General features: G+C 45.7%; 1 protein-coding gene across 1 annotated transcript in view; it reads right to left on the reverse strand.

Moving 5' to 3' along the window:
* Positions 1–1,202: 1,202 nt before the first annotated feature.
* Positions 1,203–12,049, reverse strand: part of LOC142215009 (N-acylethanolamine-hydrolyzing acid amidase-like) — a 71,018-nt gene continuing 60,171 nt past the window's right edge. The window contains exons 10-11 of the mRNA XM_075283670.1: positions 1,748–1,938; positions 1,203–1,611 (exon numbers count right to left, since the gene is read on the reverse strand). Coding sequence (XP_075139771.1) covers positions 1,203–1,611; positions 1,748–1,938 — 600 coding nt within the window. The remainder of the gene's footprint in view (positions 1,612–1,747; positions 1,939–12,049) is intronic.

A 12,049-nucleotide genomic window follows, 5' to 3' on the forward strand; every position in this document is an offset into this window, starting at 1 on the left:
ATTTCCAGAGGGACTGCAGGTCATTTGACTACACACGTCTAGAAGTATATGGAGATGAAGGAAAAGCTTTATGTCACAGCTAAAGTACTTTAATTATACCAGTGCAGGTCAGTACTTAACATCTTTATTCACACCAACATGCTTACAGTATTCTTTCCAGATCCAGAAACTCTTGTCATGTCCTAGGTCATCAAAGAATTGTGTAACTTGTTGAAAATAATATATTAGGGTACTTCTGTGTATCACCAAGAATCGAGGGTTATGAATGATAACCTGTTTCCCTTAGTCCAAACAGCAGCACAACAGATGGGGTATCCCTGCCCCTGTGTGCGGTTTAGGACAGGTGGAATTTTAATGAAATTAATTATAATAATGAACCCCCCCCTATAAGAAGGTAAGAGGAACCTCCTCCCCTTGTGTTGGTTATAAAGTAAAAAAATAATAGCAAATATAGGGAGGGATTCTTGTGCTGCTGTTTGGACTAAGGGAAACAGGTTATCCATCATAACCCTCGATTCCCCCACGTCCAAACCGCAGCACAACAGATGGGGATGTAGCGAGATAACCCCTAGGGAGGGCCGCCTCGGCATACAGATGACAAAACATTTTGGCCGAAGGCGGTAGCCTCTGACCCTTTAGGGTCTAAACGGTAGAGTGACAAAAGTGGATTGAGACTGCCAGGTAGCAGCATAACAAATATGCTCCAAGGAGACCGAGTGTTTTTCCGCCCAAGAGGTAGACTTTGCCTAATGGAATGGGCTTTAACAAAATCTGGGGGAGTAAACCCCTGAGATATTAAGGACAGCTTTATTGCTTCCTTGAGCCATCTGGCTAATGTGGGTTTCTAGATCCTAAACCCCCTTGGATCGCCCCAAAAAGGAAACTAGTAAGTTTTTCCTCCTTCCTAAAACTCTTAGTATGTTCTAGGTAGAGATGCAAGACTCTCACTAGATCTAGAGTTTGCCATTTCTCTTCCTCAGGAGAGGAGGGGAAAGGAAAAAAGACAGGCAAGGAAACAACCTGATTCAGGTTAACATAGGAGAGAACCTCAGGCAAAACCCCCAGCAAAAATCTTAACTGAACCCGATCAGGGAAAAAAGTGTAAGGCTCATGGGCTGACAGAGCCTGTAATTCGCCTACAAGTTTTAGCCGATGTTATAGCTAAAAGCCATCTTAACAGACATAAATTTTAGATCTGCTTCCTACATTGGTTTAAATGGAGGATTACAGAGCCCCGCTAAGACAGTAGAAAGGTCCCACTGGGGAACCAGAGATCTTATAGAAGGCCTCAACCTGGTTGCGCCTTTCAGAAACCGGGATGTAACGACATCCTGTGATAAGCGCCTGTTCAGACAGGCAGACAAGGCGGACACCTGGACCTTAAGTGTGGCAGGAGTAAGGCCTTTATCCAAGCCGTCTTGCAAGAATTCCAACAGACATTGTGTGGATGGATGGATTGTCATGAGACCTTTGTCCCTACACCAGGACTTGAAGGTGTTAAAAACTCTGAGATAAGCCTGGTTGGTAGCAGGAGCTCTAGAATGAGCTATAGTGTTCCGGACGGCTGAGGACAACTCTTCTAGTCCAGGTATGGACCGGTCAACTTCCAGGCTGTCAAGTTGAACCTCTTGAGATCTTGGCATACTCTGGCACCTTGAGTGACCAGGTTGTGCACTGGGGGGAGCCTCCACTTAGGAACTAAATGCACCTTAAAAACTGCAAGACATAAAGTTTGGTTGGATCTTACCATAATGGCGGTGAAATGACTTCCACGGCTGAGCAGCACAGGTGAGTGCGCACGGCTACTGACAAACAACAGGCAGCTGACCAAGTGCACATAGCAATAGAAAATAGTGCTTTAGTTTCTGCACTGGACACAGGAAAAACTGGAGAGGACCTAGCTACCTTATTGCTGGTAATGAACAAGCTGCAACACAGCTGAAAAAATGTCAGTAACAGGAAAGACAAAAGACTGGGATATAAACCCAGATCTTTCTCCAAACCATACAGGAGGCTAAAAAGCCTCCTCCACCTGTCCCACACAGGACAGAAAAAAACACAAGGGGAGGAGGTTCCTCTTACCTTCTTATAGGGGGGGTTCATTATTATAATTAATTTCATTAAAATTCCACCTGTCCTAAACCGCACACAGGGGCAGGGATACCCCATCTGTTGTGCTGCGGTTTGGACGTGGGGGAAACTAGTAGTCATATTGATAGATTTAATAAGGTTAAGAGGAGAAGGAATTAGAAGTTTTGATGTGTGTAGTCTGTGAAGTTTCTCAATCATCTACCAGTATTTCTTCATTTGAGCTTGTGTGTGGCTGACATCCACATGGGTCTTCTAAAGGAAAGGAAACCTAGAACAAAAAATCCACACCTTAGAACCGTAATTGTGCACAACAAGATAAAATTGCTAGAGTCACACCGATAGTTAAATGGTTATTCACAGCCTTTCATGGTTGAGATGAGAATAGTCTTGTGTCAGCCTCCCTGAGGTGGTTGGGAGTTAGGGTATGTTCACACGGCGGAAAGTGAAGAGGAATTCCTCTTCATTTTCCATCGCCAGAATTTTTGCAATGGTCTAGCGGCGACGGGATGCTGATGCAGTGCATCAGTATTCTGTTTGGGCATCTCGCTGCTGATTAGGTCCGGATGAATAGGCCTAATCTGCAGGAGTCTCAAACTCCATGGCTGAATCAGCAGGATGCTTCTTTTGTTCCGCATCCTGCTGTGATCTCTGCCTCCCTTTGAAAATAATGAGGAATCTGCACTCAAATCCACAGCAAATTTTTCTGTGTGAACACAGCCTTATGGAGAAAGCCGACATGTCAGTTTTACATTGTTTCTATAAATCCCATATAGATAAGTAGGAGTTAGGCTGAGTTCACACAGAGTCTTTTGGTCAGGATTTTGAGGCGGAATCCGCCTCAAAATCCTGCCAAAAAACCAACTCCCATTGAAATCAATGGGAGAAGGCCATTTCTTTTTTCCGTGAGCGGTCTGTTCCGACTCCCGGGAAAAAGAAGCGACATGCTTATTCTTCAGGCGGATGCCGTGGCCGGTTCAGCCATGGATGTTCGCCTGAAGACACTCCCTCCTGACTAGGCCCATTCATTTGGGCCTAATCCGGAGCAGAGTGCTGCGACTGGACTGGGACTGCACTGGCATTCAGTTGCAGCTACCAATTTTTTTGGTCCAGAATCTGAGGCGGCCTTTTCAGACCCCTCGAGTATAATAATAGTTCATGGGTGGGCAACTGTGGGTCATAATAGTAGGGTGGGCAACTGTGGGGCATAATAGAGGTTGCAGGGTCCACTGTGGCCCCTGCAACCCCACAGCGGCCCCCTGTAACCTCTATTATGCCCCACAGTGTATTGTGCCACTGATATATGTAGGTTGGGCACATGGATAAGTGAGGAGTCAAAAAAGTCTGTGTTGCAAACTGTACAGAGTCAAATTACAGTTGGAATAAGTGGTCATGGCGGTCCGAAGGGAAGAGACGGGAAATGTAGGAAGACGTCTCCTGTAAGTATTACTGCATGAAATATTACTGCATTGTATTCACTGTAATGTTACCACTATTATCCACCTAAGACAGCGGAGAGGCTAGGTTCACCACTGATTGATGAGCTATCCTTTAGACACCCAGGAACCCCATAGATTATCTGTTTGAGGAGCCCATAGCATTCGAGTGAGACCTGCACATAATACACTGAATACCTTGCGCAGTTCCATGACATTGAAGCTGTAAACAGGTCACGTAATAAACAAAAAACACATCCCTAGCCTGTGAAGAGGAAGTTGTGCTCATCTGAGCACTTCAAGCAGCTGATCTGTGAACCTTTTTGGTATCAAACCCTCATCAATCATATATTGATGTCCTATCCTAAGAATAACAGAGAGTTATTCACTGAGTTTGCATTAGTAGATGTGAAATTTAGGCATGTAACTGCGTTTTTGAAGCATGAGTTAAATACTGAAAAGTCACAGTTCTGCACTTTTGTATGTTTGGATGTATGTGCATGTATCTTTTCTGTGCTTTATTCATTTGTGCAATGTGGTAACCCCTTGGACTTCCGTACTGCAAAATTTCACACGGTGCAGACCCTTCACACGCTTCCTTTTTATATATCTATAACACAGACCAACATGCAAAAATGTACTCAGTTGAATTAATTTATTAAAATGACTTTACCTTGCTATTCTCTGCCCCGAATCATGGAAAAATAGACTTGAGGAGCAGCAGCTCTCATCATTGTTGTATGAACAGTAGCTCTAAAATAGAGAGAATGTACACCACTATAACAAAGGAAGTTGTATCTTTCAAGTCAAAAAGACAACTATACTGTATTAAGGTTAGTCAACAAGGAGATCCGGTTTTCTTTATTATGGGAGTCAATGAAGCCAACTGTGCAAGCTATTAAAGGGTATATTTGCCTTTTACCTGGTTTCTTAGGCTGGGTTCACACTAGCGTCGGTGTCCGACAGCTAGTGTCCGTAGCTAATGTCCGCGGAAGATTTTAGCATCGGTTGCTAGCTGTGTCCGTTTACAATTTCCATTATGCTAAATGGGATATTATGTAGTGTCCTTTACTGTCCGTGTGTGTCCTTAAGTGTCCGTTTACAAAGATGTCCGATTTTTCAAGCGGTCTCCTACATGTAGGATTTTGCTATCCGCTTGAAAAATCGGACATCTTTGTAAACGGACACTTAAAGGGGTTGTCCCATCACAAGGATCCTATCTACACTGCTTGTTAATGTGAATGTAAGACTTTTCCTAAATACACTGCTTCAGCAAAACTGCTTTGTTTGTCCACTATCTTACTTTATTCAATTCATTGCTGACACAGCCCTTGACTTATCTGGTCATAAGTCAAGTGATGTATCTGCTGCTCTGAGGGGGGAGGGAGGAGGGGCTAAGTGCACAGGAGCGAGCCTGGAGGGGGGTAGTTTACACTTTGGGGGGAGGGAAGGGGCCACCAATACAGACCCGGCATCCGCTGTAATAGAGAGGCGGATGCCGGGGAGTGTAGACGCCGGCACAGGTGAAGCCAGCAGCGGCAGGAGCGATGCTGCTATTGGGAGGGGAGGGGAGGGCGGAGGAGCGGAATAGCAGCATCGGTCCTGCCGCTGCTGGCTTCACCTGTGCCGGCGTCTACACTCCCCGGCATCCGCCTCTCTATTACAGCGGATGCCGGGTCTGTATTACATTGTGAGGCTGTATGTCCGATGCCTAGTGCATCGGCAGCGTACACACAGAGCCAGCGGCATAGAAGCGACGACTTCTCTACGCTGGCTTTGCATATGTAACCCCGCCCACCAATGACGTAACAAAGCTGGAAGACAGAAGAATTTACTGCAGCGAAGACTAGCGTGTTGCGACGTGGGACAACCCCTTTAAGGACACACTCGGACATTACATGATATCCCATTTAAAATAATGGAAATTGTAAACGGACACAGCTAGTGTCCGATACTAAAATCTTCCGCGGACATTAACTACGGACACTACCTGTCGGACACCGATGCTAGTGTGAACCCAGCCTTATTTGTGCCACGCAACTAAAATTAAAAGGAAAAATGAAGCAACTTTTAAATAATTTGATGAGAAAATACTTTACTGTATGACTATATTCACACACTGTAGAATTCACACCCTTTATGTACTTAACTTACATGTGTATTTATAGCTACAACTACAAACAAATCCTCTAAATACCAAAATAAGAGTTATTTATTAAGCCTAGGTTCACATCTGTGTAGAGCCTAGCCTTAATAAATCTGCGAAGTCTCCATTGCAGAATCTGCTGGAAATCGGCTGAGAGGAAATTCCTGCAAGGAGGACTATTCTCTCTGCCAGTTTTAGTATAAAAAATTCAGAAACGCAATAGACACCTGTTGTATCCAATTATAACCTATTAGGCCCACAAGTATTCTCAGGTAACCGTTGATTTAGTGGATGGGCTCTCCATTTTTTGGATCTGAACAACTGAGACGCAGCACAGCTATGAACCTAGCCTATGACAGCAGACACTGCACACTAATACAAAATGTATCACATAAAATTTTAAATATACTACTAGACAAATTGTCATCGCCAACACTTTAAGGTTATAATTTAGTTACCTAACTAAAACTCCCTGAGACGATAGCACCTGAAAAGGGAAAAAAATATATTTATTTTTATTACAGAGCAGAATACATAATATCAGTACATAATGTAGTATTAGGAAACATGAACAGGTTAAAAGGCTTTAAGAACAAACTACAATGGAGCGCCATAGCCAAATAACATTATCTTTGAGTCAGGTTTACTAATACAGTTAAAAAGAACTCTTTGTATCCTCTGACACAATATATATCATTAGAAAGCTGTTCTTGTGCTGAAATAAGCATACTTTAACTTTTGCGTGTAATTGTCCACATTGCAGACATATCAGTACCGTCAGTTTCGGGTACTGATATCACTCTATTGCTAGGGTCATTGCTCAGTGGTGGAGAACACCCTCTTCACAGTAACAGACAATACAAGTATACTGACAAAATAGTGATATTTGCTTCCAAAATTAACAGCAACTATATTTTTGCAGTAGAGGAAGTTAAACACACACAAGTCAATGTGCTTTGAATTCAGTTCATAAAAAGTTTTGTAATGGTTCTCTTTATTCTATATTCAGTTCCCTTTGGAGGAAGCCTAATAGACAAAACACATGTTGAGGCATGGTGTCTGAGTTTAATATGTATTTGCTTTGTATATATACTTTGAATAAATTATATTGATATACTTTATTTGTGTATGTTGTTCTTATATGTAGGAAATATTGTTAAGGAGTTATTGTTGTACTTACATATAACAACATATATACAGACTTTATGTTTTGATGTGGGACCTATAGTCCTTGATGGGTAATACTGATATCTTTATGATTCTGTTGCTTTTTAACCCTTTCCCAACATCCGCCGTACTAGTACAGCGGATGTCGTCTGTTTGAATATAGCGTCCGCCGGTTTTCTGCTGTTTTATATAGCAGACACCCAACAGTAATGCCCACAAAAATAAAAAAAAATCAAAAGCGCAAGACTAGCGTTTCTCACAGTTTTGCCTCTGATAAAAATTTTAAATATTAAAATATTAGAATAGGCCCAGTCTTATCTTTGTGTTCTCTGCCTGCTCTTTTTCTTCCCTCTTCATTGACTTGAGAAAACAGACATGACTAAATTCAGCCTGTCTATGGTCAGACTGAATGTACAGTGGAGGGGAAGGAGCCTCTGTTCTTGGGATCAGAGGAGGTCTCAGTGGTCAGACCACACAGATCAGTTATTAAACCTTTATCCTATGGATAAAGAATAAATGCTTTTAGTGTCATAACCAACTTAATAAAAATAAAATTTATCCAAATTTTATACTATTACATGCCCTATAAATTTATGAAATTAATAGTTTTAAAAGTTAAGGTTTTAACCCTTTAAGGTTGCCTTAAGTTGTATTTTTAAGGGGTACTTTTTTGGGGGGGATATATGTTTTATTATTTTTTCGTGAGACTGTATAAAAACCCTGTAACTCTTTCATAATTTATATAGTTTATGTTTTACTTTACACTTTTTACAAAAGAAAATGCTTATTGTGAAATATGTCATTTGGGGCCCCACCATATCTACACTACTACATTTTTTACTTTTCTGTTGAGAAGCTGTGTATGGGGAAGGAGTAGTTTTCATTGGTACCATTGGTCACTATTTATTAATTGGAGAGGTGAGATGTACAAAAAACGATTACCACTAGAGATGAGCGAACACTAAAATGTTCGAGGTTCGAAATTCGATTCGAACAGCCGCTCACTGTTCGTGTGTTCGAACGGGTTTTGAACCCCATTATAGTCTATGGGGAACATATACTCGTTAAGGGGGAAACCCAAATCCGTGTCTGGAGGGTCACCAAGTCCACTATGACACCCCAGGAAATGATGCCAACACCTCTGGAATGACACTGGGACAGCAGGGGAAGCATGTCTGGGGGCATCTAACACACCAAAGACCCTCTATTACCCCAACATCACAGCCTAACAACTACACACTTTCCACATTCCAAAAAGTCAATGTGGGAAAATACCTGGAAACCTTCTTTACTCCCCAAATGGATGAACACAAACCCCAATTTAAACTCAACAAACAGTAACAACCACCCCTTTAAATCACGTTCCCCATGACAACCACGGATGGAATAGACAATGGGAAATCCAAAAGCCCTCACCCTTAACTGTCATTTTGAGTGTGTGTGTGTGTGTGTGTGTGTGTGTGTGATGTGGTAAGACCTTCCAAAATTCACTTTTCTAGCCCTTAACATGAGCCCTTCCAAACAAAGTTACAGGACCTTAAGCTGAGCTACCAGCAGAGATTGAGGCCCTTGGCATGAGTAGAGCCTTGCACCAGCAGTGTTTTTGGCACTTAGGGTGAGTTGAGCCTTGTACCAGCGTGTGTCCCTTAACATCAGGCGAGCCCTAAGTTCTGCACTTTGCACAAAAGTTCAACATTAACCTTAGTAGCCTTAGTAGGCCTGAGAACCAGGAACAGGTCTTGCAATGGCTGTCGGATAACGCTTAAAGCACATTGTCCACCAGCCAGTCAGCCTCTAGCTCCTCTTACCCAACAGTCTTGTCCTCCTTCCACCCAAAATTCCCAATCTTCCCAGAACAATAACCCCAACTGTCCCTGCTCCCCAGAGCTGTTCTCCCTTCCTTTGACTGTACCGCAATCTGCCCCTCCATTTCGCGATTCCACGGACCTAACAGACGAGTATCTGTGTCCAGATGCTCAAACACTAGAGTCTCCTCCATCTCCGGTCGATTTGGTGGCGGATGACCAGCAACCCACCCTCATCGACGACGATGAGATGCAGTTGCTGTCAGGGCAGCCAGTTGACATGCGCATTGTGCAGGAGGAGGAGGCGAGACAGGAGTTGGAAGAGGAGGTGGTGGACGACGAGGACACCGACCCCACCTGGACAAGGCGGATGTCAAGCTGGGAAAGTAGTGTGGATGTTGAGGCAGGTGCAGCACCAAAAAGGGTAGCTAGAGGCAGAGGTCAACAGCTTCGCCGAAGCCAGGCCAGACCCGGAATGTCCGAAGATGTTCCCTTTTGTACCCAGCCCAGAAAAACTCCCCCATCGAGGGCACGTTTCTCGAAGGTGTAGAGTTTTTTCAAGGAATGCGCCGAGGACAGATATAGTGTCGTCTACACAATTTGCCTCTCGAAATCGAGTAGGGGCCCTGAGAAGAGCAACCTGTCCACCACTTCAATGCACCGTCATTTGGAATCCAAGCACTGGAATCAGTGGCAGGCAGCAACGGCAGGACAAACGTCGCCCGCCGTTCATGCCACTGCCTCTGCTCACAGTGCTGGCAATGCACTCCAGAGGACGAGCCAGGACATCACTTCATCTGCCTCCGCCACTTTGTTGACTTCTCCCTCATCCTCCCCTGTTTCTGTCTTATCTCCTTCTCCTGCACCATCAAAGGCACCATCAGGCGCTTCTTTACAACAACCCACCATCTCTCAGACATTGGAGCACCGGCAGAAATACACCGCTAACCACCCACCCACGCAAGCCTAGAACGCCAACATCGCTAAACTGCTGGCCCAGGAGATGTTGGCGTTCCGGCTTGTTGAAACTCCCGCCTTCCCAGACCTGATGGCAACTGTGGCACCTCACTATGCCGTCCCTAGCCGTCACAACTTCTCCCGGTGTGGCGTCCCCGCCTTGCACCAGCACGTGTCACTCAACATCAGGTGGGCCCTTAGTTCCGCGCTTTGCTGCAAGGTCCACTTGACCACCGACACTTGGACAAGCGCATGTGGTCAGGGATGCTGCTTATCTTTAAGGACAGGCAGGGTGAATGTGGTGGAGTCTGGTCCCGGGGTGCAAACTGAGGTACCCTATCTCCTCTCCCAGGCCAAAATTCATGGCAGGAGTAGACTGAAACCCTATGACGCTGCAACCTCCACCCCAGCTACTAGCGGCAAACGCTAAAACACTGGTGTGGGGAGATGTCAGCAAGCCGTGCTGAAGCTCATCAGCTTGGGGGACAGACAGCACAGTGCCTCCGAGGTCAGGGATGCCATCCTGGCTGAGATGGCTTTTTTTTTTCTCTGCTACACCTGGGGCCTAGCATTTTTGCACCTGTGATAATGGCTGGAACCTGGTAGCGGCTCTGGAGCTTGCCAGCCTCCAACACGTTCCATGTTTGGCCCACGTCTAACCTAGTGGTGCAACGTTTTTTGAAAACATACCCAAATGTACCGAAGCTACTGTTGAAAATGCAGCGCTTGTGCGCCCACTTTTGCAAGTGTACAGGAGTCGCTGCTAGCCTAAAAACACTCTAGCAAGGCCTACATCTGTCCAAACACAGGCTGTTGTCCATCATTCACACACGCTGAAACCCTACAATACCATATCTTGAGCAGGGTGTGTGAGCTGCACAGACCTTTGATGGAGTTCCATCTACAAAACCCAAGGGTTCCTCAAAGTCAGCTCCCAAAGTTTCTGCACCATGAGTTTCCAGGGGTGGCAGAGTTATGGCTAGGGGCAGAGGCATGGATAGGGATGATGTCTAGGGGCAAAAGCAGTGTGGATGTGGAGGCAAGCTAAGCAGCAAAAACTGGGGGTACAAGCTAAGGCATGGACTGGGGTGATGTCTAGGGGCAAAAGCAGTGTGGATGTGGAGGCAAGCTAAGCAGCAAAAACTGGGGGTACAAGCTAAGGCATGGACTGGGGTGATGTCTGGGGCAAAAGCAGTGTGGATGTGGAGGCAAGCTAAGCAGGGAAAAAGGTGGCTAGAGGCAAAGGGATGTCCAGAGGCAGAAGACAGCTGCATGACAGAAGCTAGACCTGAGCCAGCAAGGCCCAAGATGCCCTCTTTTCTAGCTTCCTTAGAAAAATTCCCCCATCGAGGCCACGTTCCTCGCTGGGGGAGATAATTTCTAAATGTATAGGTCGAGGACAAACTGAGTGTGGTTTACACACTTTGCAATGCGACTCCCCATCTCCCAGGCCTTTCATTCCAGGCTAAAGTACAGCACAACCCACCCACATGCCCAAGGCTTCAACGGCCTCATCTCAAAAATTCTGGCCCAGGAGATGTTGGGGTCCCGGCTTGTGGACACTCTGCCCTTTTTGGGCCTGCTGGCTACTGCGCCACCTCACTGTGCCGTCCACACCAGCACTTTTCCCCAAACATGAGGCGGACCCTAAGTTCAGCGCTTTGCCCAAAAGTTCCACGTGACCAGCTATGAATGGACAAGTGCATGCGGACAGGGACGCTAACTTTTAATCTTGGCACAGTGGTTGAATGTACTTGAGGCATGGACCGGGTCGCAAAATGTGGTAGACTGACTTGTCTCCCCACACAACATTCCTGGGAGGAGGGCTGAAACACCACCCTCCTCCTCCGCTGTTAGATTGACCCCAGCTACGAGCTGGAAACGCTGCAACACTGGTGTGGGGAGACGTCAGCAGGCCGGGCTGAAGCTCATCAGCTTGGGGGACGGACAGCACACTGCCTCTGAGGTCAGGGATGCCATCCTGGATCAGATGGCAATTTTATTATCCCCGCTGCCCCTGGGGCCAGGCTTTTTTGTCTTGTTGGAGGGCTCTGGAGCTTGCCAGCCTCCAACACGTTCCATGCCTGGCCCACGTGTTCAATCTAGTGGTGCAACGATTTTTAAAAACATACCCCAAATTAGCAGAGATAAGGGTGAAAGTGGGGCACTTGGACACCCACTTTCCCAAGTCTACAGTACCTGGAGCTAGCCGCAATACACTCCAGCAAGGCCTACATCTGCCTGAAGCACCTACTGTTGTGCGAGGTCACCACACGCTCAAACCCTAGATACCGTATGTTGAGCAGGGTGTGTGAGCAGCAGAGACCTTTGATGGAGTACCAGCTACAAAACCCAAGGGTTCCTCAGAGTCAGCTCCCTCACTTTCTGCACCATGAGTTTCCATGGGTGGCAGAGTTATGGCTAGAGGCACAGGCATGGATAGTGGTAAT

The sequence above is a fragment of the Leptodactylus fuscus genome, chromosome 1 (assembly GCF_031893055.1).
Source record: "Leptodactylus fuscus isolate aLepFus1 chromosome 1, aLepFus1.hap2, whole genome shotgun sequence".
Lineage (NCBI taxonomy): Eukaryota > Metazoa > Chordata > Amphibia > Anura > Leptodactylidae > Leptodactylus > Leptodactylus fuscus.